This window comes from Cheilinus undulatus, linkage group 21 (genome assembly GCF_018320785.1).
Source record: "Cheilinus undulatus linkage group 21, ASM1832078v1, whole genome shotgun sequence".
Classification (NCBI taxonomy): domain Eukaryota; kingdom Metazoa; phylum Chordata; class Actinopteri; order Labriformes; family Labridae; genus Cheilinus; species Cheilinus undulatus.
Window position 1 is genome coordinate 4,803,939 of NC_054885.1, and position 27,841 is coordinate 4,831,779.

Below are 27,841 nucleotides of genomic sequence, written 5' to 3' on the forward strand. Positions count from 1 at the left end.
ATGGGATTAAAGTGGGAAAATGGGATTAAAGTGGCAAAATAGGAAGAAAAGGTGGCAACAATAGGATTAAAGAGTGGCAAAAATGAGTCAAGAGAGGCAAAATGGGCAGAGGGGTGGTGAAATGGGATAAAAGAGAGGCAAAAATTGGAATAAAGTGGCAAAATGTGTTGAAAAGGTGTTTAAATTGGATTAAGTAAGGGCAAAGTGGGAATAAAGTTACAAAATGAGATTAACCTAACAAAAAATAGTTGAGTGACAAAGATGGAATGGAAAAAAGTGATGAAAAGTAGTTAAAAGGTGTTAATTTGGGTATAATTGGCATAAATCGTGCAAAATTGATGAAAGTGGCAAATTATCAGGGCAAAAAAGTGGTTTGACAGTGGCATTTCTTCTTTCCATTGTAATCAGGGCACTAATAACACACAGCAATTTCAAAAACCTGAAAACTCAAGTAGTCCTGGAAAAGGAAACCAAAGCGCTTCAGTCTGGCACCCTTTATTTCCCTTCAGAGCCAAAATATCAGAAGAGGAAGGGTGTTTGTGATGAAGGTGCTTGTCCATCCAGGTTTCTTGTTTTTGAGACCCTGTATTCATATAAAGCTGTAGGAAGATGCTCTGAATGGAGACGGAGGTGGAGGGATTTCCCAAGCACGGTCCTCCCCCCGGCACTAATACCAGTTCAGAGTAGAGTTCAGTGGAGCCAAGTCCAGCTCTGTGGAAAAGCAGCTTAAGACAATCAACGTGTGAGTTCACAACCGTGTGCACAAACAAACACACGTGAGTGTGCAAAGAGTGTTTAACATATGGACACACAGAGCTCAGAGCAGTCAGAGGTGTGCTGCCTGGTTTGACCCCGGATCGGCACCTTACATCAACCCCCTCAGTGTCCCCCTACCCAAACTTTTAACACCAACTTCTACCAAGTTTGCTCACATTTTAAGGCTTTTATATCAAACTCATCCTGAAAAACTGAAACCTGGCCACAGAATTTAACAAAACCAAAAATAAAGTGTTATTAAAAAAAGACAATAATAAAAACGTTTGGGTCCAAAAAGTCCACTTAACTGTCCAACTTGACCAGGCCGAGGCATGTGACTCTACATGTGGTACATGTGGTGCATGTGCAGTAGAAACCCAAGTAGAAATCCTCGCTCCAGTGGATGCCATGACAGTACGACTGATCCCAACTCCTCCACCGTTAGTCCAGTAATGATAGGTCCTTGGTCCATCATGTCATCCCCCACATTCAGAGGACCAGCGCCTCTCTAGCTGTGTCTCCTCGCCTCTGCAGTCAGGTCTGACAGAGAATGAACGGCTCTCACAGCCTCTGGAACTGTGACTACAGGTCAGGCCAGGTGAAACCCATTAGTCTTTAATTGGTTGCCATAGCTTTCCAAGACAACAACAACACAAGTCCATGATAATATGTGAGGTTTTCTTTCTTTGGTGTCTTATAAAGTCATATTTCTTGGCTTCAGTCTTATCTTGGTCAGAGTAACAGGTGGGATTTTGTGTTGTTCTAGATAGTTTTGAATAATGCTCACCAGGATTCTTCAATGACTGTGTTTTATTCTCTGGCAAAGACAAAATCTCCACGTAATCTTCCCTGTCTGCTCCAGATTGTCTCCAATAAGAAAACATAACATTATAAGAACATAGATTTAAGACTCGTCTTATTGTCACATCTGTTTGTGTTGGTGCCATCAGCAGTGTGTCAGGAACTTGAAGGGTCGTCCCATTTTGGAGGAAAAGATTTCATCACTACCCTTCGTAACTCTGTTTCAAGAGACCAGAGGGCACTGAAGGTAAAAAGTTAGAAATGGGACTGAGCCAAAGTTTACCCCCACATCTGCAATTTGTAGGCGCACTGTTTCTATTGAAAAGATTTAGCTTTAATACAACAATATGGCCAAGAGTCTTTTTTCACTTACAGGAAAACCAAAAAATTATATATTAAAAAAAAATTATAAATAATAAATGAATCATAAAATATTATTATTGTTGTTGTTGTTGTTGTTATTTTTTTGTTGTTGTTATAATTATTATTATTATTATTATTATTATTATTATCTATACCAATAATAAACACCATGTATAAAGTATAATAAAAAAATTTAAAAAAATTAAGATATGATAAAGATAAAATAAAATATAGAATTGAAATGAAATAAATTAAAATTAAATTGGAGGATTAAAATATAATAGTAATAATTAATAATAATTGTAATTATGATCATCATCATCATCATCATAATTATTATTATCATGATTATTATTGTTATTGTTGTTGTTGTTTCTGTTATTATTATGTATATCGATTATTAAAAAATGCATAAAATATAATAATACATTTTTAAAAAATAAGATATTATATTATTATTATATTATTATTTTTATTATTATTATTATTAATCCAAATAATACAATAAATGAAATATAATATCATGAGAAGACTAAATTTAATATAATATTAGATTTTAATTAAAATTAAATTGGCTGATTGAAATATTATAATAATTATTAATATTATTATTATAACAACATTATTATTATTATTATTATATAACTATTATCATTATGGTGATTATTATTTTTATTTTTGTTGTTATTATTATTGTTATTATTATCATTATTACACCTTTAAAAAATACATTTTATTTATTTTAATAAAATTAAACATGCTATTGAAAATAGAATAAGTATTAATGTACTATTAATCTATCACTCTATATATGGAGCAGTCAGTTTACTTTATGTTACTTATAATCAAAGTAATGATTTTAACTTGAATATAATATTCTTTAGCCTTTTCCACCCTTGATCCTCATTAAAACTTGGACCTCCTCTTTTAATCATTTATTTATTTTTTGTTAACTAACATTTAATGAAGAACAGAACTTCCCCAAAAGTATACTTAAGTAAATCTAAAAGTTCTGATTTATAAACAACTAGAAAATGAAAGGTACACAAAGAGCTACACAATTGTAATAATTACATATAATTGGTTACTTTTCAGCCCTAGTTAAAGGTAAAAAATTAAATAAGTTAACAAGAATGTTCATTTTTTTCTGCATGGTTGTCTTTTATTTAACAGTCATTGGGCCTACTACAAAATAAGCCCAAACAAAGGCTACATACTGCTCTTTTTGTGTATTCAGTCTTATATTCCTCGGTAATAATATTCATACGAATAAAGCATGTATAACTAAACTGTACTGACTCTCCCTCCCCTCCCCCACGCCGGCTCCTCGCTCTTTCCTCCCCCACTGAGGCGCAGCCTTCACTGGGCATGCGGAGAGAGGATGAACCGGCGGATGAGGGCGCTGCTGAGTCGCTTCATGCCGGCTCCCTGCGATACAATCTACCGAGAGAGAGAGAGAGAGAGAGAGAGAGAGAGAGGGGGGGGGGGTTGAAGGAAAAAAACCGACTGGGCTGATCGGTCTTTGTTTCTGGCTAGGAGGAAACCCTACAGACGCTGTAACCGTTGAGGACTCAAACATCCCCTTTTACTGCCTGTGTAAGTCGATTCTTAATTGTGCCGAAAAGCAGATACTTTAACCGGTGTTTGGTGGTGTTTTTGAGGGAACTGGTGATCCTTTTCGAGGTGTTTTACGCTGGGAAAAAGCTCAGACCGACATTACAGTAGCGCTGCTGTGGCGCGGCAGTGTGCAATGAATGAAAATTGTTTTTGGAAATGAACTTAGAGCGGAGCACCGAGCCAAGGGTACGGGAGGCGAGGTGGATCAATCATCTGTGGCGATGAGAGATGCTCTGACCTCTCACATGTCGCCGCATCTGGACAAATTCCTCTCTTATCGGCACATTTTTTCTGCCTAATTGGCCTGGAAGAGCATGGCCGGCTGGGCTAGCCCGCTAGCATGCTAGGCTTCACTATTATTAACACGGGCTTTTACTTAGCCGGCTAGCTTGAGTCTGGGGTTCTTTGTAGCCTTACCTTCAATTTTTGATACCTGTACTGACTTCTCCAAGGTTAAACGAATACCAGTGGACTCGTTTGGTGTTAATGTAAACACGAGAACAGTATGGAGCGTTTAAAGTGAGTGAAAGTAGAAAATATAACGATGACTGTTAAATCCGGCTAGGCCCGGCTAGCGCTAGCTAATGCTAACAGAAGCTAACCTAACTGTATTGTGTTTGCGAATGTAAACATTGAAGCGTCTCTTCTGACAGAGTTTCTACCTGCTTAATATCAGTTTTTGCCCAAGATTGAGCGTGTTTGAGTAAATACTGTGCCCTGCTATATAAAGAGACATTTATATGTTAAATATCTAAAGTTTTCGCCATTATGTGGTAGTTTAAATAAAGGTTATTAGCATGTTTGATATTTCTATACTCCTGATGTTTTAAAACGCTATAACCACGGCTATTTTGATTATTGATAGTATGGAGAAGTACATTAGCTTTTAGAAAACACATTGAAAGTCCTCTGTAGGCCTATAGTACAAATTTGACCCATGATAAGGTAGTTTAAATGACCTCTTTCTGTTTGTATATCTACATAATGTAGGTATAGTCTACCTATGTTGTCTGATCTGTTGCCTTCACTTTACCTCCAACTATGTTTAAGGTTGTCAGCATTTTCACGACTTTTAGGTATAATAGGTATAATAAATGGATGTTATGGGAAGGTGCTAAGGCTACATGATATCCTTTCTTTGTATGATATGAACTGGGATATTACAACACGCAGAATCAACCTGGATAAATGTGGTGTGCCTTTTTTAAAGTTGCATTTAAGGATGCATGCAGCTCATCAGTATCAGCAGATATTTCCTCAGTTATTGGTTTCAGCAGACATGAAAATTTCTGCCCATAGTTACAGCTGTTATTTTGGCGATTGCATACCAGCACAAGATTCCTGCTTATTCTTCAAAAGTATTTAATTTGGCTTTTGCAATTTAAGGGCATAAAAAGTCTGATTTTTACTTGTGAGAGGTCTTGAATTTTAAATGGCACTTTGGCTAAGATGTGTCATTTTTTTCTGTCCAGCTTTATGTGCTTTAAATCATACTTTTTGCATACTTGTTTGTCTGTGTTATAATTTTCAGGCCTAACAAAATGCCCACCAAAATAATATACATGGCCCCCTTATATTGGCTAGGGCTGCAACGATTAGTCGCCATAATCGTTTGTGTCGACTATAAAAATTAGTCGAGCGTTGACGCATCGTATTATTGTTTTTGATATTGGTAAATTCAAATCCCAGCCAGTAAAAACTCACCTGTACTTGCAGTTCACTACTCAAAGAAGGAAGCCAGCCTCACACCAGAACATGTCAACATGCTCACGTTCCTGCACTGCAGTTTACAGAAATTATAATCTATTGTTCAGTCACTTGGGCTGGAAGTTGGATTTGTTGACATTAAGCTTTATTTGTACTTTTGGACTTTGGATGGGCTATTGGCTTATTTTTGTGGACATACCAGTCACTTTAAAGAAAGCCATCCTTTAGTTGTTTGTAACCTGCAAGGCAGGTGAACTGCTACTATTTAAATTGCTACTATTTATGTAAAATGGGTATCCAAAATAGTATGCCAAAGAACCGTGATTAATCAACTAATCGGAAAATTTATTGATAGATTAGTCGACATTAAAAAAAAAAAAAAAAATCATTAGTTGCAGCCCTAATATTGGCTGGAAAGATGTTATGATAAATACCAATATATGGTATACCTTTAGATAAGAGACATTAAATGTGCCAGAAATTATCAGATTTGGGCATTTGTGACCCCCAAATATATTTCTCCTATACCATTTTTACATTTCATAAACAGTAAATTAAATCAGAAAATGTAAGTGTGCTGAGAAATCTGACATGCCTTTCATTTTTTAATGTTTGCTGTGCAAAAAGTGGTGTTAATTTTTCTTTGTTCAGTTCTTAAAAAGGTCTTGCAAAGTCTTAAATTTGATTTTAAAAGTGTGTTTGAACCCTGCCAGCAATTTTACAAATGAAATTGTCAAATTTAAAGCAAAACTGAAACTGAAAACCTACTTCAGCTTTGGTTTGTTTCTGTTTTCATTTTCAATCCTTAAACCTTAAAATGTGTTCTTAGGACTGAAGTTTTAGGTCTGAACTACAGAAAGTTTACTGTCTTGTAGGAGAGAAGAATGTGTTTTTGTTGTTATTTTAAGCACCTTGTCAGGATTTTCTCAGGGAATCACTATGCAAGGCTGTTATTTTTAACTTGGAGAATTAGTTTCAATAATGTCACTTCCACAGATACAACTTGGCAATTTTGTAAATATCAGCATTTGTATTTTAGCAAAAATCCAATATTGTGCATCCCTAATATAAATGAGTATTGTTGAGTTTGTAAATATTGGATATCGGCAAAAATCAGGTCTGACCAAGGTTATGATAGCTTTGTCTTTTTTTATATATTTTTAAAAAAATTTATTTTTTCTTTCTGTTTTACATTTTAGTTCAGTTATTGTTATTTTTCTAGCTGGGTTTGCTTGTTAAGTTTCCTTTTTATTTTGCAAAAAATCTTTGTTTTAGTTTAGTTACTTTTTTTTTTTGTTTTGTTTTTTTGGCAGTATTGGAAACCTGTCAGGGGGCCAGATCCAAAAGGGCTCATTATTTTCATTTTGTTTCTTCAATTTTGATGTTTGTATACAACTTAAGACCATAAATTACCGTTGTGTGATGTCTTCTCCAACCAGATCAGGGGGTTGCACTCTCTCCAGGCTTGGGCAGTTAATTTTCTAAGCAGAGAATTTAGTTTTAGTTAGTGTTCATCTTTTAAATCTAAGTTTTTATGTAGTTTTAGTTAATTAAAATGGTTTTTACATTTTAGTTTTAGATATTTAGTTAGTTTTAGTGAACTATAATGACTTTGGTCCTGACAACACACTTTAAATTTGAAAAGGAATAAAGAAAAAGACTTCAGCTGACGTAGGTCTGTTGGTTCAGCCTAAAACTCCACTAATTTACTTGTTAAAACAGTCAATATGTACAGCTGATACAGGCTGATTTTTATTGCCAAAATATAAGTTGTACATAGTGGCAGAAATGTTTATATCTGCTGATATGGATATCACACTGATGATGTTGTGCATCCCTAACAAAAGTCCAGTATCATGCATCCCTGCTTGAATATAGCCGCGTATTTAGAAAGTGACCAGTGTGTTATTATGTTGTCAATAATCTCCCCTGATATGCGTATTATCTCTGACTTGAGCCTCTTCAAATCAAACTGAAGACTTATTTATTCAGGATGGCTTTTAATACCCAGTAGTGCAGTGAGTGTTTTATCCTTTTAGTCTGTATTTATAAATGCCGTTATTTTTTATTATCTTTATGGGTTTGTCTTATGCTGTGTTTTTAATGCTGTATGATTTTTTTGTATAGCGCTTTTATCACCTTTGGGGTGTTGTAAAGGGCTACATAAATACAGTACATTTACATTTACAAAAGTACATTTTAAACATTTTAACAAGAATATGACGAGTAGTTTTGTCAATATTTGTTCTTCCTCATCTTCCACACAGCACTGAGGCCAAAATAAAACCCAAACAGTTTGTCTTTTATGACTAAATTGGCAACAATTTATCTGAGGGTAGCTGAGTTTTCATCACAAAATTAATTGCAAGCAGAATCGGTTTATAAATGTAGTTCAGACCTAAAATTTTAGTCCAGAAAGTACTCTTTAGAATTTAAAGAATGGGGATAAAGAAATGAAAAGACTTAAGCTGACATAGGTCTGTTGGTCCTGCCTAAAACGTCACTAACTTATTAGTGCATGACTGATATTTACAGCTGTTATAGGCCTGTATTAACTATATAGACCTGTGTTTATGGTTGATGTACATTTACTGTAATTATTAGCTTTTCAAGTTTATATCTGCCATCACCAATATCATGACAATGATTTTATTCATCCCTAATAAAGAATTGTAGTCAAAGTCAACAATAAAATAATTCCAGAGCTCAGTGGAAACTACCATCAAGTAATACAAAGAGTGATGTTGAGATTTGAAAATGAGCAATAATAGTGCAGGAGAAGCAGCCTACTGGCAATTTGTCATTAAGGAAATGAATTACACTTTGGATAAATGATACCTGGAGTCTTTTAGCTTCCTCACAGGAATCCTAAAATGATGACTGGGGGGCAGAATGTCAAACTCACTCTGCAGTGGATGATTTGAACAATCCAGTTTAGCCTTAGCCCTCAGGACCTGCCTGTTAGAAATGGTCCTCACCCGGCCTGCTGACTTCTGAGATTTTAACTTCCTAAGTTTAGGTTTCCAAACTGTGCAGCAATAGTTATTTTTCATATGTCATCAGGAAAAGTGATGTACAAGAATTCAGCTTTAAAAAATGGAGATATGGGGAGCAGGTGGCCTAGTGGTTAAAGGCACTCCCCATGTACGCTGGCGGCCCGGGTTCAAATCCAGCCTGAGGCCCTTTACCGCATGTCTCACCCCTACTCTTGACCCTGTTTCCGACTCTATCCACTGTCCTCCTCTAGCTAATAAAGGCACAAAAATGTCCAAAAATAAATCTTAAAAAAAAAAAAATCAAGATATTTGGTTCATATTTCTGAGGCCTACTGCTATGTAACAACAGCAACTTTTAGAAAGGACATTTAAAAAAATAAAAATAAATGACATCAATGCCTGTTTGTTCACTGTCGTATTCTGATCTTTCTCTCGCCCCCTCTCTTCCAGGGTTTCTTCCTGCTGCCACACACTTCCCATTCCCCCTGAGAGATGTCCACTCCTGACCCTCCTATGGGAGGGACACCTCGGCCTGGTCCCTCCCCAGGCCCGGGACCATCTCCAGGAGGCATGATGGGCCCAAGCCCAGGCCCCTCTCCGGGCTCAGCCCACAGCATGATGGGACCAAGTCCAGGACCCCCGGGATCTGGACACCCTCACCCGCCACAGGGACCCTCAGGATATCCTCAGGACAACATGCACCAGATGCACAAAGTACTAACTTCTGTTTTTTTATGGATTTATTAACTCAGCTATGTTTTTGTCCTTCTTTTGCTCTAAGTTTTTGTGAGTATGCTGGACGTAGGGTTGCTATTATATAAGTATTTAGTATTTAAATATTTTGATACCTGCTTCTATATTGCTGGAACTAGTAGTCATTCATTCCCCTCCTAAGAAAAAATCTTAAATTGACGCAACTTAGGTATATTCATTGCCACCAAAGTGAAATTGCTGACCTTTTTTCGTAATGCAACATGGTCACCATCACAAGTAAATGCAAGAAAGAATGAAAAGCCAGCTGCTTTGTCTCTCCAATGAAATCACAGATTGAGTTCTGTTGTCTCGTTTCCCCGCTTTAGCATTCTGACCGTGGTAAAGGACAGGAAAACAGCAGATAACGGGGAGACTGATTGGTCTGAATTTGCAGACAACTTCAGGGCCAACTCCTGTGTCTAACTCATCAACAGCAAGTTGAAAAAAGACAACAGTCCGACTTGAAGAGCTGGTGCATTTATTGAATTTGCACATGCAGGGCTCAAACTGCACATATATTTTACTTTTACTGCTGACTAGTCTCTGCTGCCCCGATCCTGGTATCATCAGTGTAACTCACACGCTCTATTGACTGGACTCCCGTACTTCCAGTCTCTCTGTCCTCACTCGCTCTCCCACCCACACATGTGCACTGAGCCATTCATAAACTGACATAGACTATGAGGACAATAAAGCTGAAGCTTCTTGTGCCATTGCTTTAATACTTTTCTGCAGCTGCTAGCTTTCGATGCCATCCTGCACTTGTATGTTTAATACGTGATTGTCTATGTTTTGTGTATTTAATGTAGGCTTGTTTTCTGTCTTTTTTTAAGCCCATGGAAGCCATGCATGACAAGGGAATGCCCGATGACCCTCGCTACGGTGGGATGAAGGGCATGGGGATGAGACCAGGGGGGCACAGTGGGATGGGACCCCCTCCAAGCCCAATGGACCAACATTCCCAAGGTAAAATATCCTGTATTTTTTATGCCTTATTTTAAGTTGGAAAAGGCAGAAGTAGATACAATGTGGTGTCGGCGTTTCTCCTTGATAACTTTGGTAAGATTTGAACTCAGGATCTCCCTTTTTGTCCCTGAGAGTCTCCACACAGAGTGAGAGATAATGTAGCCATGCAAACACATTGTACAGAGCATATGTGTGCAGAGTTTGAACCCATCCAGCCGGTTTCTCTCTTGTGTTGCTGCTTGTTTGGCGGCGCGAGCAGACGGCAGGAGGCGGGGTTTAGGGGTTTCCCCTTTCAGACGGCAACAAAAGCAGCTGCAGCCTCAAACCACAGAGTTTAAATGCAGCGATAAGAAGAAAGAGCTACGTAGAAACATCTATAACGTAGGTGAATGCTATGAAGATGGTTTAGGACAGCGGTTCCCAACCTTTTTCCTTTGAGCCCCCCAGGACCAACACAAAAAAAATTAGTGATACTTGTGGCCAAATTAACATAAATTTCGACTTTTTTTTGTTGTGGAAATCCAAAAAGAGTAGCCCTGAACCAAATTTCTTTTACTTAACAACCATTGTATGAATTACTTTCAAGTGCTTTACCATGATATTTTTTCATATGTGCAAATCTAATTTAAACAACCTCAGGGCAGACAGAGCCTCATTTTGTTTTATCCATGCAGTTTTTGTTAGTTTCCCCATTAGTGACGGTTGTTAGAAAATTTGTGGCTTTTTTGAGGGGAAACTAAACATGAGTAAGAGAAGCAGCCAGAAAATCATGATTAACATTGGTAAAAACGTGCCTGACAGGAAAAATCCTGGGTAAATTTGAGGTAAAAACTTTAACTGGAGCTTTTGGTATGCGTAAAAACACCAGCTGTTGTATGAAGGAGTCTAGTAGGACCTAAAGGAAAGCAAAGTTATGCAAGTCTTGGTCCTTTGTCATCATAATGGAGTCCTTTGATGGCCAGACATTGCACAGCTTTGCACAGTTGCTCTTCACACCACATCTGTTAAAATGTAATTATCTGCCCTGTGAGTTATCCCCCCTTTACAAACAGTAAGTTTTATCTTAAAACAGTTTTATCTTGAATGTAGGCGAGAGGAAAAGTGGCGTTTTGTATTAACCCTCTAAGTCTGGTGTTGTCCTAAATGGCAAGATGAGACAAGTGTTATTCAAAGTTAAATAACTTTTGAGCCATAAATCCCAGCCACTTGATTCTTTGTTCCTCTTAAAGCTCTCCATTGTGCCTTTCTAATGACGCTATGACGCACATCTCGTATGTTTCATATCTTGTGGGCTTGTTGTTTTTCATGCATACCCATGATACATTCGTTTTGCCCTCCCAGGTTACCCCTCTCCATTGGGAGGCTCCGAGCACGCACCCAGCCCAGTCCCAGCCAGCGGCCCCCCCTCTGGCCCCATGATGCCCGGTGGCCCCTCTGGCCCCGGGTCTGGCCCTATGGAAGGAAGCGGGGATCCTAACCAGGGTGTGGGTCAGCCTAATCGTGGGGGTCCACAGGGTCCAGGTGGACCCGGAGGTGCAGGAGGCGGACCAGGAGGTGCAGGTGGACCAACCCCCTTTAACCAGAACCAGCTGCACCAGCTCAGAGCTCAGATCATGGCCTATAAGATGCTAGCTCGCAGCCAGCCTCTACCTGAACACCTGCAGATGGCCGTGCAGGGGAAGAGGCCCATGCCGGGGATGCAGCAGCAGCCAATGCCCAACATGCCTCAAACTACAGGGCCAGGAGGTGGACCGGGGGCAGGACCAGGACCAGCTCAGGGAAACTACAACAGACCACATGGTGAGAAACTTTGATTTAAAATCAGTGTAATGTTTATCCTGAGGGAAATTTGCAGCCCGCATCAAGAAACCTGCAGATTTAGCTTGTTAACAGAAAAAATACAAATCCTAAGAGTTTAAGGATGTGCAAGCGTGCAAGCAGAACTTGTATTTAACTTTTCTTTTTGTTTTAGGTATGGTGGGTCCAAATATGGCACCTCCTGGACCTGCAGGAGTCCCCCCAGGTATGCAAGGCCAGCCAACTAATGGACCCCCGAAACAATGGCCCGAAGGTAAGAATAAGCCTTTTTTCAGACGTGCAATCCCTTAAATTTCTGCAAAATATGAGGTCAATCTTATTAAAAAAACAGAACTTGCAGGAATTTGTGCAGCTCTGTGTCTGTCTTATGATTGCTCATCCCTCTTTATTTGTCTCTTTTAGGACCCATGGTAAACGCTGCTGCTCCTTCCAACCCTCCTCAGAAGCTGATCCCTCCTCAACCCACAGGCAGACCCTCTCCCGCTCCCCCCTCTGTGCCTCCTGCCGCCTCCCCTGTCATGCCCCCTCAGACGCAGTCCCCCGGTCAGCCGGCTCAGCCTCCTCCCATGATGCTTCACCAGAAACAGAACCGTATCACCCCCATCCAGAAACCCCGCGGGCTGGACCCAGTGGAGATCCTCCAGGAGAGAGAGTACAGGTGAGACAGTGTGGACTTGTCCTTCTTAGTTTTATCACAGTGTCTATATTTATACAACTTTTTTCAATGATTTATAATGTTATAGCTTTAGAAATTAATACCTTTATGTGTACCAGTTATCTAAGTTCACTGCATTTTTGCTGCCAGTCTTTTAGAATATTTAAATTTAAAAAATCACGAACATACAACTGGAATTCTTCTTATTCTAAAGAGTGAGAGATTGTACTTAGCTCTATAATTTATGGTATTTTTAAGTTGGAGAAGTGCAGGTTCAGTGATATCTGCCTGGGCTTTTATGCTGAAATAAAAAATCTTTTTATTAAACTTTTTTTCAGGCTACAGGCTCGTATCGCTCACCGCATCCAGGAGCTTGAAAATCTGCCCGGCTCTCTTGCCAACGACCTTCGGACCAAGGCAAGCATCGAGCTGAAGGCTCTGAGGCTGCTAAACTTCCAGAGACAGGTAACTGATGCGTTTACACAATTACCTGCAAGGAACTAATAGATAGGAGCACAAATTCAACCTTCTATGACTGAATGAGTTAGTTGTAATGTTTTTGAAAACATTTTTAAGTAAAAAGTCCATCAAAATATTAAAAGTTGTAAAAATTTGGAGGCACTGAATTTTCTTTAATGAAGAAGAACCAAAGGACCCACTGCAGCAGCAAAGAATGGTGGCTGTGTGACAGTTTTTCTCTGAATGTGATCGTTAAAAAGCCTTCCAGATCGGCGCAACAAGAAGTGACACAGTTTATCAAAAGTTAAATAATTTTTGAACCATAAATTGTTGCCTCTTAGTTGTGTTTCCTCTTGAAGCTAGCCGTTGGGCCTTCCCAATGATGCTGAAGATGTCTGAAAAAAAAAAAAACTTCTTAATAAGTTTTAGTGTGTGTAATTTTGATATTAAGTGCTCCAAACGGATAATAAGATTTGTGGGTGTTTTTAACACCTGAGTCATGTGGTTTTTAATTTGTTGACTTTTTTTGTCCCCCCAGCTACGTCAGGAAGTCGTGGTTTGCATGCGCCGTGACACCGCTTTGGAGACTGCCCTCAACGCTAAGGCTTACAAACGCAGCAAACGCCAGTCTCTCCGCGAAGCCCGAATCACAGAGAAGCTGGAGAAACAGCAGAAGATCGAACAGGAGCGCAAACGTCGGCAGAAACACCAGGTACACAGCAGAGAAAGAACCCTTTTTTCCTACTGCAAAGGAAAAGAGAGGTTTCAGGATACAACCATCCTTTACTAAGTTCACTTTATAAAATCTGTACCATACTTATCGTGCATTTTTAAAAAATTTTTCAATATAATTTTACGGTCTCTAAAAGCAAAACAGAAGAAAATCAGTGGTTCAAAAAATAGAGGACCTTTGAGTTTATTCTCATAACTTCCAGATTTGATTAACTAAGGTGTATTTGTGCGCTCCTGTTTACAGGAATACCTCAACAGCATACTGCAGCACGCCAAGGACTTCAAAGAGTACCACCGCTCCATCACCGCCAAGATTCAGAAGGCCACCAAAGCTGTCGCCACCTACCACGCCAACACAGAGCGTGAGCAGAAGAAAGAGAACGAGCGCATTGAAAAGGAGAGAATGCGGAGGCTGATGGTGAGACTCCCATCTATGTCTTCCTTCAGAGTTAAGGTTATTTACGTCTAGTTCAATCCTGTAACACCTCTGTGGCTCTCGTCCTCTCAGGCTGAAGATGAAGAAGGTTACCGTAAACTCATCGACCAAAAGAAAGACAAGCGTCTGGCGTACCTGCTGCAGCAGACCGATGAGTATGTGGCGAACCTTACAGAGCTGGTACGAGCTCACAAAGCTGCTCAGGCTCTCAAAGAGAAGAAGAAGAAGAAGAAAAAGAAGGTAGGTGTTCATCATGGGTGTTTAATGAGTGCTTTCTGTGGGTTTGAATTGTGTTTTGTACTCATGTTTTCTAATATTTCCCATTTTCAGAAGCCGGAGGCAGTGGAGGGTGGTGCTGCTGGTCTGGGACCGGATGGAGAGGTGAGTCTGAAATTGGCTTTATAGACAAAGCTTTAGGATTAAGAAATGTCTTTAAAAGTAGGGATTAATAATATCTTTTGTGTTTTCTTCTCTCAGCCTTTAGATGAAACCAGCCAGATGAGCGACCTGCCTGTGAAGGTGATTCACGTGGACAGTGGAAAGATCCTGACAGGCATGGATGCTCCTAAAGCCGGACAGCTGGAGACCTGGCTGGAAATGAACCCAGGGTACGAGTCGATTCTGCACTTTAAAAATAATTTAGTGACATGTTGAATTCACAGCTTTAAAGTAAAGTGTCACCAACCTTGTCTAAACATTTCCTCCTCTGCAGATATGAAGTAGCACCGCGCTCAGACAGTGAAGACAGCGGCTCAGATGATGAAGAAGAGGAGGAGGTAACTTCTTCAGTGATCTGCGTCAGTGTAAAAACTTCCCCGTGTAATTTCTATCTAACTGTTTGATCTCTTATTACTGCACCTGTCAGGAGGATGACGATGAGCACCCTCAGCCGTCTTCGGCTCCAACAGATGAGAAGAAGAAAATCCCCGACCCTGACAGTGAGGAGGTGTCTGAAGTAGACGTACGGTGCATCATCGAGTAAGAAACAGCCTCTGAAATTCTTTGTTTGCAATAAAAAACCTCTAAGAATTACAGTGAGGGTGGGAGTATTTGAAAGAGTTACTGTGCCCCAGAGATTCAGCTCTTTTAACCCTAACCTGAAGAATTACCACTCTTAAAAATGAAAAAAGTCTCTTTTTTAAAATCATTTGTGTAGTATATAGCCTTCTTAAAAATGTAAATCTATTTGTTAAAAAAATAAGAATTAAAATGGGTTAAAAATTTTAAAAAGGGGTTAATAATGGCAAAAAATGATGGGAAAGGTGGTAATATTGGAAGAAAAATTAATATAAACTGGCAAAATAGTGCTAACTGAGAAAGAAAAAATAGGCAGATATTGGCAGAAATTGGTCCAACTGGCAAAAATGGGCATATCAGATAGTAAAATGTGGTTAAAATAGGCAAAAATGAGCATTAAAAAGTGGTAAAATGGCGTTAGCGGTAGCAGTAATGGGTCAACAAAGGCAACATTTGGCTTATGTGGCAAGAATTGGTTTAGAAGGCAGGAAAAAATGTTGGAAAGGGTTTAAAAAGTGTTAATAGCAAAAATGTGTTAAAATTTATGGGAAAAAATTATGAAAAGTGGTTAAAATTTGGCATAATTGGTGTAAAGTGGCAACAGTGGAATTTATAAAATATTTTGAGGTTTTTTTTTTAGGAAATCTGTAGACCCCCTTTTTAGTGTCTCGCGACCCCCAAGGGGGTCCCAACCCTAAGGTTGAGAACCACTGTTCTAGAGAATCACAGCTATGTCTCTTCCTGTCTGTTCTTTTGTAAACAAGTTGTTTTTGTTCCTTTTTTGAGATCTGTGAGACTGCTCCTCCTCTTTTATTGTAACAGAGGAAAATAATGTAACAGACAGTTTTTAGTTTTCTTAAATCCTCTTTATAAACTCTTATTGGGTTTTTCTCCTGCAGACATGCCAAGCAGGATGTGGACGATGAGTACGGTAGTGCATCTTTCAACCGAGGCCTGCAGTCGTACTACGCCGTGGCTCACGCCGTCACAGAGAAAGTGGAGAAACAGTCATCACTGCTAGTCAACGGGCAGCTCAAGCAATACCAGGTAGGACACCAAAACCAAGCTGAGATGAGAAAAACAAGAGGAGTGAAATGTTTATGAGGACAGGACTTTAAAATCTGGTCGTTTCTCTGCTCAGATCAAAGGTTTGGAGTGGCTGGTGTCGCTTTACAACAACAACTTGAACGGCATCCTGGCTGATGAGATGGGTTTAGGGAAGACGATCCAGACCATCGCCCTGATCACTTACCTCATGGAGTACAAGCGCCTCAACGGGCCTTTCCTCATCATCGTACCTCTCTCGTAAGCCTCGATTCCCTGCATGTCCCCTCCTCTTTGTACTCATCTCTTCTACTTCAAGATTTGTGAGTTTTTTTGTTTCTGTTCTTCTCAGAACCTTATCAAACTGGGTCTACGAGTTTGATAAGTGGGCGCCATCCGTCGTCAAAGTCTCCTACAAGGTCAGTGCTTCTCGTATCCAGTCTAATGATGTGCTGAGTGAATAATCTGTATAGAAGACTTAATAACAGTGGCGTTAATTTCAGGGGTCTCCAGCTGCTCGTCGTGCTTTCGTCCCCATCCTGCGCAGCGGAAAGTTCAACGTCCTGCTCACCACATATGAATACATCATTAAAGACAAACAAGTGCTGGCAAAGGTAGGGAGCTATTTTAAACTTTGATACCATAAAAGTAGAAATCAGATGATGTTGGCTCCTGTTTTGATTCCACAGCAACAAAAGCAGAAGTTTTAGCCAACAAATGTGGTGCAATTTCTCATTCTTGATTATGAAAAATTGCAAATAAGCCCCTGCAGACTGTAATTGCACCAAACAGTGGCAACATATCAGATAAGTGTCATCTCTTCCTTCGGTTTGCAAGGAACAGTTGAGAAGTATAGTGTAGAAGTATCTGAAAATGTAAGAATTTTGCACGACTCAATTCTTGTATGCATTTTTCTGTCTCTTTCTAACTCTTGTGTTTTCTCCCAAAGCTGCGATGGAAGTATATGATTGTGGATGAAGGCCACCGTATGAAGAACCATCATTGTAAGCTTACTCAGGTCCTGAACACACACTACTTGGCCCCGCGGCGTCTGCTGCTCACAGGAACCCCGCTGCAGAACAAGCTGCCCGAGCTCTGGGCCCTGCTCAACTTCCTGCTGCCCACCATCTTCAAGAGCTGCAGCACTTTCGAACAGTGGTTCAACGCGCCGTTCGCCATGACCGGAGAGAAGGTGAGTCACAGGCAGTTCAAGGGGATTTTGTTTGATTTTGGAGGGATGGTGGTTATGGCCCCCACCTTTCCCCCTCTTTCCCTACATTTATCCATCTTTCACTGGCCAAAAAACAGCTTAAAAAAGATGCTTTTGTTTCCATGCTTTTGTCTGAATACCTTTTATTAACATAAATGAATATGTTCCTCTTCTTTCTCTTTGTCTGTCAGGTCGACCTGAATGAAGAGGAGACGATCCTCATCATCCGACGTTTACACAAAGTGCTCCGGCCGTTCCTCCTGCGTCGACTCAAGAAAGAAGTGGAGGCTCAGCTGCCTGAGAAGGTCAGTATTACATGATTTCTTTCAGTGATTTTTCTCTCACTAGTTGCTCACCAGAGTTCACAAGTTTCCTTCTGCTGTTTGATAAATGTCCTAAGTTTCCTCTCCTTGGTTGTTTCCAGGTGGAGTACGTGATAAAATGCGACATGTCGGCTCTGCAGAGGGTTCTGTACAGACACATGCAGGCCAAAGGAGTCTTACTCACAGACGGGTCGGAAAAAGACAAGAAGGTGAGGAGGAGACTAACGCAATGTCTTTACATTTGCTAGATGTAAAGTAGAGTTTAGCTGAAGAAGCAGATTTTCATATTGCATTTGAACTTTCAGGGTAAAGGCGGTACGAAGACCCTGATGAACACTATCATGCAGCTCAGAAAGATCTGCAACCACCCCTACATGTTCCAGCACATTGAGGTAAATACAGAGACTACAAACACTTAATGAATGACACTAAAAGTGTAAAAACTGTTGCAGAAAATAAATATATCCAATCCTGTGTGTTGCAGGAGTCTTTCTCTGAACATCTTGGTTACTCTGGTGGAATCGTGAGTGGGTATGTGAACTTTTAAACGTTGCTGTCTTTCTTACTAGTTTTCACCTTTATGCTCGTGTCTCACCAAGTTTTTCTCTCCGTCCAGTCCTGACCTGTTCCGCTCCTCCGGAAAGTTTGAGCTCCTCGATCGCATCCTGCCCAAGCTGAGGGCCACCAACCACAAAGTGCTGCTCTTCTGTCAGATGACCTCGCTCATGACCATCATGGAGGACTACTTTGCCTACCGTAACTTCAAGTACCTGCGTCTGGACGGTGAGTTCTGCAGAGTGTTTTTATGAGGTGAATGCTATCACCTGTGGAACGTTTTTAACCCTTAACTTTTTTGTCCTCTGATAGGAACCACAAAGGCCGAGGATCGTGGCATGCTGCTGAAGACGTTCAACGACCCGGCCTCTGAGTACTTTGTGTTCTTGCTCAGTACCAGGGCTGGAGGTCTGGGTCTGAACCTGCAGTCCGCTGACACCGTCATCATCTTTGACAGCGACTGGAACCCTCATCAGGTACCTGCATGCAAATTTAAGCTGCATGGGTTTGATTCTTATAGATTTTCTAGCCTTAAATGCAAACCCACCAGACTCAAATCATTTATGGGCTGGTGGTGGGTGATAATTTCCCCTTCTGAGAGCAGTGTCCTCTTGTGTTTTTTTACCAAGAGCACAGTCACACTGACTTATAAATTTACTTTGTTTTCTCTGATGTAGTGCCAGTAGTGTAATACCTTATAATGCGATCTATACCATTTTTCAACTGTTTAGTTGATTTAGCTGATTTAGCATTAGCCTTGCCCTCGCCCCATAAGCTATCTATATATATCTGGGTGGTGTCGAGTGAGGCAAGCCCTCATGTTTGTCACTTTCTCCTGCTCTATTGTGGTCGCCGCTGCTGACCTCATTGGACAAAGGGCGCCACAGTGCTGGAAAAAGCTGTTGATTTTATTTTCCAGTATCATAGACTTCAGTTCATATTAGCAAAGAATTAAAAAAGAATTTGGTGGGTGCAAATTAATTCAAAATCTCCATGCAAAAACTTGTGATATTAGATTGTATCAAATTTCCCTCACCCCTACTATCCTTGCACTAAAGGGATAACAAGACCAGAACACAGTTTTTTAAAATGTGTGGGAGAGCCCTACAGGCGCCCGAGCTGTTGCCAGCTTTAAAAAGCAAGTATTAAACTATATATTTAAGGGAGTAGAGCTGTTTATAGTCCCAATAACATCATCGTTACTGTGAAAAGGTCCCCGTCAATCAGTCGTCTAACACATCCTCTCTGTACCCTTCAGGATCTGCAGGCTCAGGACCGAGCCCATCGTATCGGCCAGCAGAACGAGGTGCGCGTGCTCCGCCTCTGCACCGTCAACAGCGTGGAGGAGAAGATCCTGGCGGCGGCCAAGTACAAACTGAACGTGGACCAGAAGGTCATCCAGGCCGGCATGTTCGACCAGAAGTCTTCAGGATACGAGCGCCGCGCCTTCTTACAGGCCATTCTGGAGCACGAGGAGCAGGATGAGGTCGGGGCTCGAGGAGGCTGCCGCACTAGGGGGGCGTGGGTGGGTGTGATCTGAACCTGCTCCCACATCACACACCCACCCACATCTGCCTGTGCGCTGCCCCACCTCTTCATTCTCTCCTTTTTTATCTCTCTCTTGTCCTTTTTCCCTCTTTTCTCAGGATTTGTGAGTTTTCATCAATCCAAGCTCTTATCCTTTTTATGTTTCTGCTTTTACACAAATGTTTGATGGTTAATGACGCTTCATCTTCAACACTAATGATAGAACTTGTCTCCCTTTTTCCTCCTTTTTTTCCTCTTTCTGCTGTTGTTGTTTTTAAATGTTAGATAACCTTTTAATAGATGAATGTGCTCATATTAAAGTCCCACTCAAGACGGTATTTCCAGCAAAACCTAAGTAATAACCTCTTAAAACATACATTAATTCAAGCTGTGCTAAATTAACAAATAGTTGGAGGATTTTTTAGTACTAAGGGGGATTTTTATGCATCCATGCCTCCTGGTCATGCAGTTTTACTGCAGCTGTTTCTGTGATGTTGTTCCCTCTGCTCCATTGCTCTTTTTTAGTAGCTAATAATCAGTAATCCAAGTGGAGTCTCCCTTACCACAGGCCTGAAAACCTCCCTGGTTTTTGGTCCAAAGCCAATTTTGTTCAGGCTGTTAATGGGAGGGATGGGTACAAGAACTGGTCTAACCTCTCCAGCCACAGTTCTGACTTTATTAGCACAGCAGGTTGGGTTACAGCAACAATTACGGCTTAATGACGGCTATGTTAACTCTCAAGGGACACATTGCTCCATAGTAAAATGATCAGTTTGCCCTTTTAGCATCAGTTAGTTGTTTGTGATGATACCCGAGTAGAGAAGATAAGCCTGCTAATAATAAAAATAATGCCCTGTTAAAATCTGCTGCAGGAGAAGGCTTCTGTGAGGCGATGGCGTTTGTCATACCGGTTTAAAAGCCTCTAACAGCATGTCCTTAAAGCCGTTATTACTACAGACTCGTGGACTGATAGGACAGTGGATAGAGTCGGAAACAGGGAAGAGAGTGGAGAGACATGCAGGAAATAGTGCCACGGGCTGGATCCGAACCCAGGTCCCCTGCGTACACGGCACGCGTTAACTACTTGACTACCAGCGCACCCCCATCAAACCACTTTTAATATCTCACAAAGACTATCCAAGTAAATACAAAATGCAATTTCTAAATGATGATTTTATTTACTAAGGGAAAAAAATCCAAACCTTTCTGGCCCTGTGTGAAAAAGTAATCACCCTCTGAACCTAATAATTGGTTGTGCCACCCTTGGCAGCAATAACTGAAATCAAGAGTTTGTGATAACTGGTGATGAGTCTTTCTCATTGCTGTGGAGGAATTTAGCCCACTCTTCTTCACAGAATTGTTTTAACTCAGCCATATTGGAGGGTTTTCCAGCATGAGCTGCCTGTTTAGGTCACAACACAGCATCTCAATTGGATTTAAGTCTGGACCCTGACTGGACCACTCCAAAACTTTAATTTTGTGGTTTTTTAATCATTCAGAGGTGGACTTGCTGGTGTGTTTCTGGTTGTTGTCCTGCTGCATAACTAGAGCTGAGCAATTAATCGCAAATTAGATTAAATTGCAATATAGCCTGCTGCAATTTTCAAATTGCAGAAGGTTCAATATTTCTTTAATCTGAAATTTATGTCAAAATACCAGTTTAGGGGGCACGCAGATGGTCAAGTGGTTAAAGCGCGCACCATGTACACGGGCGGCACGGGTTCGAATCCGGCGGGGGGCCCTTTGCCGCATGTCTCTCCCCACTCTCCCTGTTTCTGAATCTATTCACTGTCCTCCTCTCTAAGAAAGGCAGGAAAAGGCCCAAAAATCTTAAAAAAAAAAAAAAAAAAAAAACAGTTTAGAAAGAAATTGCTCTGCCTAGTTTAATCGAATATTGTCTTAGTTATAGTTAAGAATGAATTATTGCTTGTTTTCGTTGTAAAATACATGACATGAGGGAGTTAAGAAATAATTGCATATTAAATTGCATCGCAATATTGGGTGAAAATAATCACAATTAGATTATTTTCCCAAATCGTTCAGCCTTATGCATAACCCAAGAGCGCTTGAGCTTGAGGTTTTGAACTGATGGCCGGACGTTGGCCTTCAGGATTTTCTGATAGAATTCATGGCTCCATCAATCACAGCAAGTGGTCCAGGTCCTGAAGCAGCAAAGCAGCCCCAGACCATCACACTGCCACCACCATGTCTGACTATTGGCATGATGTTCTTTTGATCAAATGCTGTGTTATTTTTACTCCAGATGTAACGGGTCATACACCTTCCATAAAGTTCAACTTTTGTCTCGTCAGTCCACAGAGTATTTCTCCAGAAGTCTTGGGGATCATCAGGATGTTTCTTGGCAAATGTGAGATGAGCCTTTGTGTTCTTTTTTGTCAGCAGTGGTTTTGGCCTTGGAACTCTCCCATGATGCCATTGTTGCCCAGTGTCTTTCTTATGGTTGAGTCATGAACTCTGACCTTAACTGGGTCCAGTGAGGCCTGCAGGTCTTCGGATGTGGTTCTGGGTTCTGTTGTGACCTCCTGGATGAGTCATCGTTGCACTCTTGGAGTCATTTTGGCTGGTCGATCACTCCTGGGAAGGTTCACCACTGTTCAAAGTTTTCTCCATTTGTGGATAATGGCTCTGACTGTGGTTCGCTGGAGTCCCAAAGCCTTGGAAATGGCTTAGTAACCTTTTCCAGACTGATAGATTTCAATCACCTTGTTTCCCATTTGTTCTTGAATATCTTGGTATCTTTTTCTTCTTTTTGGATGGTGGCATGTTGTGTTTCTTTTAGAGATGCTTTCTCTTAGCACAACTGTAAGATAAACTAGTGAGCGTTTAGTACAGTAAACTAAAAAAAAAGCTTTCAGTCAGTTCCTGTGGAGTTATTTTGATCTCACATGATGGTGGATTTAAGGTTAAATGTACTAAAAATGCTGAAATACACTGGAGTGGGACTTTAACTTATGCAATACAGACTTAGAATTGATATTTGTCAGTGCCTCCGTACGCTAAAGCAACATTTGCATTGAATTATTGTTGGTTGTGGGTACAGTAGAGTCATTAGTTCAGAGACTTGGCTCTGAGGTGCCTCATGAATCTGAAGTTAGTCTCTTTTTACTCACTTTGTCTTTTTTTCCTGCAGGAGGAAGACGAGGTTCCTGACGATGAGACCGTCAATCAGATGATCGCCAGGAGTGAAGAGGAGTTTGAGCAGTTCATGGTGAGGATTAATTCTACATAAACAGTGTGTGACGTTTTCTTAAGGATGGCACTAACCTGCTGTTTTTATTCCAGCGTATGGATCTGGACAGACGCCGAGAGGAGGCCCGTAACCCGAAGAGGAAACCTCGTCTGATGGAGGAGGATGACCTGCCGAGCTGGATCCTGAAAGACGACGCTGAGGTGGAGAGGCTGACCTGTGAGGAGGAGGAGGAGAAGATGTTTGGCAGAGGATCCCGTCAGCGTAAGGAAGTGGACTACAGCGACTCGCTCACAGAGAAACAGTGGCTCAAGGTGGGATGTTGTCAGAAATAATTGAAAATAGAGAAGAAAGTGTAAATAAATCAATATGAAATGATGTGATAATTCCTCTACAGGCCATTGAGGAGGGGAATCTGGAGGATATTGAGGAGGAAGTGCGTCATAAAAAGACAACCAGAAAACGCAAGCGAGACCGAGACCACGATGGTGGGCCGTCCACGCCAAGCTCCAGCAGCGGGCGAGGGCGGGAAAAAGACGATGAGGGGAAGAAGGCGAAGAAACGAGGCCGCCCTCCGGCTGAAAAACTCTCACCCAACCCGCTGTCCCTGACCAAGAAGATGAAGAAGATCGTTGATGCTGTTATCAAATACAAAGACGGGTGAGTAGAACACCTCTGAGTTATATCGTAGAAACAGTGCTGCCAGATATCAAGCCAGCTTCATGAACTGTAATTTTCTCCTTCTTGCAGTAATGGCAGACAGCTGAGCGAAGTCTTCATCCAGCTGCCATCTCGTAAGGAGCTGCCTGAGTACTATGAGCTCATCCGCAAACCCGTCGACTTCAGGAAAATCAAGGTAAGGGGAAAAAAGAGGACTTCCTGCTCTGCATGTTTGAGTAGACCTAATGAAAGCTGATTGTTTCTGATGGCTGCTTTTCGTCCTTCAGGAGAGGATCCGGAGTCACAAGTACCGCAGCCTCAACGACCTGGAGAAGGATGTGATGCTGCTGTGTCAGAACGCTCAGACCTTCAACCTGGAGGGATCTCTGGTGAGTAAAACGGGAGCACATGCTCGGATAAAAACAAAAAGTTTAAATACTCAATCAGTAACTCACAGAAGAAGTCAGTTTGTATAATGGATCCTTTTATTAATATCTCAGATCTATGAGGACTCCATCGTGCTGCAGTCCGTCTTCACCAGCGTGAGGCAGAAGATCGAGAAGGAGGACGAGAGTGAAGGAGAGGAGAGCGAAGAAGAGGAGGAGGAGCAGGACGAAGGCTCAGAGTCTGAATGTGAGTCTTAGAGACATTATCAATAGGGATGCCTATACATTATCAGAAGGGATGCCTATCCAGATCTGGTTTCAAATTATCTGATACCTGTCAAACAGACTTGCAACACAGATGCAACACAGGCATGAAAACAGGTGATGGGATTTGTGAGTTATTTAGTTTGAGCAGAGTACGGACATTATTTTGAACATTATGTTGTCCGAAATAACATCCATGCTCTGCCCACATTTTCCTACCAAGGACACAGTCACACTGAGTGACCCCTGGGTCCTTTTGTATCCCATGGGCAGATATATCTCTGAATCATTTACTTCCAGCAGCATTCCACCTCTTAAACATATCAGTACAGGCACTGTTGAGGCACCAGAACCGTTAAAACCGATCAATGTAACATATGCATTTGTAAAAACCTGAACAATACTCATCCCCAAAATTGTTCATCAGCGAACATCGTAAATGAACATTTTCCTTTCCACCAGCTCGTTCAGTGAAGGTGAAGATCAAACTGAGCCGGAAGGAGAAGGGAGAGCGAGGAGTGAAGGGGCAACGACGACGAGGCCGCGGTGCTCGAGCTAAACCTGTGGTGAGCGACGACGACAGCGAGGAGGACCAGGAGGAGGTGAGGCACAAAATATCACTGAAGGAATCAAATTTGTTTGAGCATTCTAACCTCAAGCTTTACTCGTCCTCTTCTCTGTTAAACAAGCTGATCATAAGCAGATCATTTTGTTATTTGAAATAAAAATTAACAGCCCACAAAAAGATTTATAGCTGCTATCCTTATAAAACATCCATAGTTATGGATTTATTTAAACACCAGCGGGCTCCAGCTCATCAAATGTGGATTTTTGCCCTTTTTTTTATCTCATACTTTCATGGAAAATGTTTTATTTTTGTGTTTTTCACTCTCAAGTGAGATGAAATTAGTTTCTGGATAAATGTAACTGTCCCTGTATATATTACTTATTTAGACTACATTTTATTTACTCTTCCTGTAAGAAGTTTGGCCAAATAGTTTGCAACCTTGTCAAAATGCTGGAGGTACTTCATGTTAACTAGGTGTGCACATGCGCATGATTGCTGCTGCATGGGCTCAAGATGCGGTGTAGTTTGTGGTGGAGGTGTGCAGAGACAGAGGGGATTTGAAAGTAAACAGCAGCAGGATCAACAATGACACAAGTTTGAACTCTTAGGGATTGTTTTAATGATAGACTCGAGCTGCTGAGTGCAAAAAATGCAGCTTAAAAAATTATACATTAATACTTTATTCTACTTTCATTTAGCTATTTTTTCACCCTCAACTGACCTAATGATTGAAATCAAATATTGATTAATTATTAAAGATTTAACCTGTTGAATGCCAGTTTTTGGTCATGATAGCAGTATGTATTTGGAAAAACTATTTTCAATATACTACATGCAGAGTATTTTTTGTGTGTTGATTAATAACAGCCTGTCAATGATAGCAGTAACATGGTGATTTTTACGCATAATCATTTTTTGCATGTTTTCTTTACATATGCCAAATATTGTAAAAATGGCGCCATGTAGTGGAGAGTAGTGAAAATGGTAAATTCCAAGGCAAAAGCCCAGATTGACACCCAGATGTAATAAAATGCATGTTTTATGCTTTAATGGTAGTGAGATCAAAAATTGCAATTTGAATGGGTTTAAATGGGGCATTTTTTGTGCTTAACAGCATGAGTGTAACTCTCCCTTGTAAACAGTATATTTTAAAATTACTGTAGGAGCTGAGCTGGAAATAACAAGCCAAATAAAAATAACGATCTTGCCAAAATTGATTGCCAAATTCAAAATGATCAAAAAAATAAAGAATGAAAAGAACATAACATGCACACAACCTTCCCTAAGGCTTATAGACAAAAAGAACAAGCCCACATTCTCCCCATCTTTAACGTTTTTTTTTTAACATACCTGCCAAAGCAGGCAGGATTGATAAAGTCTGTTTAAGAAGCCCACATTTATACCTGTAAAAATGTCAGAAATAAGATCAGTGTATCAGCTCAACACTCAGCTGTGCAAACTGCTGACTTAGTCAGGTGTGTCCATGGTATTACTTTGAGCTGTTTTGTTTTGATTATACACAATCTGACGAGTTTGCTGCTGAAGCATGGCATCCTTGAATGGATTTGACTGAAAGCCACCATATTACACAGCCACTAATTAAAGGAAGACATCAGGGCTGTTATGTCAATACACAAAAACAAATGTGGAAGAAACGGCGTGACTCGTGGACGGTGTGACAGTTTTCCTCTTTTCAGCTTGGCCTCTGTTTTTGCTTTTCTGTGAATATCAGTAGAAAACCTCTGAAATATGAGCTCTTAGTCGGGAAAAATAAACGACTATATTAAATGATTGCTGGCCTATTTTCCGTAGACTAATAATCGTGGTGTGTACTGGTGTCCATATTAGGGCTGAACAATTCGGAAAAATAATCTAATTGTGATTTTTTTCCCCCCAGTATTGCAATTGCGATTTGATATGTGATTATTTCGTTAGTGTCTTATATTATGTTTTTTTGTTTGTTTGTTTTTTTTACCAACAAACACAAGCATAAATCATTCTATATTATAACCATCACAATATTAGATTATGTTTTTGTAGGTTTTTGTAGGCTATTCTAAAAAACTTGCCTGTGGATGATTGCATGATCTATAATGCCTAACATCTCTGCTGTGATTTGAAAATTGCAGCAGGCCATATTGCTATGTAATCTGATTTTGGATTAATTGCCCAGCCCTAGTCCATGTTATTGTTTGCTAGAACAAGATTGGAAATGAAGATATCTTCAAAAACCTGATACCATGCATTCTTAAATTGTATAAAAGCAAAAGGACTTCCTGTCTTTGCTCAGCCTCAGTGTTCTAATGATAAAAAGTGAACTTAAATCTTTGTTTTGTGTTTCCTCCAGGAGCGTTCAGCCAGTGGTAGCGAGGAGGACTAAAGTGAGTCCCACTCCTTATTGGACCAACAGCCCCCTGAGACCCTTGACTGGACTTTATATTTTACTTAGAAACAGCAGGGAGACGGTTTGTGGAAAAGGCCTAGTTTTACCTAGATGAGCTGATTTTTAGTGGGACTATTGTATTCTCATTAAAGTAAACCATTTATTAAAACCAATAAAAAAATAAAATATGAAGTCCACCTGCATATTTAAACCATTTCCCCCCCATTATGAATAGTAGTGTCTCTTTACCTTTTTCTGTTTTCTCCTGTAAGTGGAAAATCGGCAGAGTTTGACTTCTAGACTGAGCGTGGGCCATAAAGACATCGAACTGTTTTTTTTAAAGTGGTATTCATTATGTCGTCTTTTACTTTGAGACATGTGAACCAGGAGGAAATCTGTGTAACTGAAGTCCCTTTTTGAATGCATGTCGTGCGTGTCTGTCGAAAATGCACCTGGATGTGTCTTCGCTATTATCTCTGTGTTTAATTTAAGACTACAAGCGGGATCACGGTACATCCCACCCTGCAGCCCCTCCCTCTCAGGTTGTGTATGATTTGGGGGAGGGAGGGATCGGACCATTTTCTCGTGTCAGTGTCACTGGATTCCAAAAAGTACAATAAAGGCATCTCATGATTGA

At 40.5% G+C, this 27,841-nt stretch overlaps 1 protein-coding gene across 1 annotated transcript; it reads left to right on the forward strand.

The window, feature by feature from the left end:
* The first annotated feature begins 3,402 nt into the window (after nucleotides 1-3,402).
* smarca4a (SWI/SNF related, matrix associated, actin dependent regulator of chromatin, subfamily a, member 4a) lies at nucleotides 3,403-27,841 on the forward strand. The gene is made up of 34 exons (XM_041817227.1): nucleotides 3,403-3,516; nucleotides 8,691-8,954; nucleotides 9,827-9,959; nucleotides 11,301-11,759; nucleotides 11,932-12,030; nucleotides 12,180-12,435; nucleotides 12,771-12,897; nucleotides 13,430-13,603; nucleotides 13,868-14,041; nucleotides 14,132-14,299; nucleotides 14,390-14,440; nucleotides 14,537-14,667; nucleotides 14,772-14,835; nucleotides 14,925-15,037; nucleotides 15,976-16,123; nucleotides 16,218-16,381; nucleotides 16,473-16,539; nucleotides 16,624-16,734; nucleotides 17,070-17,312; nucleotides 17,522-17,635; nucleotides 17,755-17,862; nucleotides 17,959-18,045; nucleotides 18,138-18,184; nucleotides 18,270-18,436; nucleotides 18,521-18,684; nucleotides 19,467-19,694; nucleotides 22,887-22,964; nucleotides 23,039-23,257; nucleotides 23,341-23,603; nucleotides 23,694-23,799; nucleotides 23,891-23,992; nucleotides 24,104-24,236; nucleotides 24,716-24,855; nucleotides 27,169-27,841. Exons 2-34 carry the CDS (start codon nucleotides 8,733-8,735, stop codon nucleotides 27,199-27,201), a joined length of 4,893 nt encoding a protein of 1,630 aa, XP_041673161.1. The 5' UTR covers nucleotides 3,403-3,516; nucleotides 8,691-8,732; the 3' UTR covers nucleotides 27,202-27,841.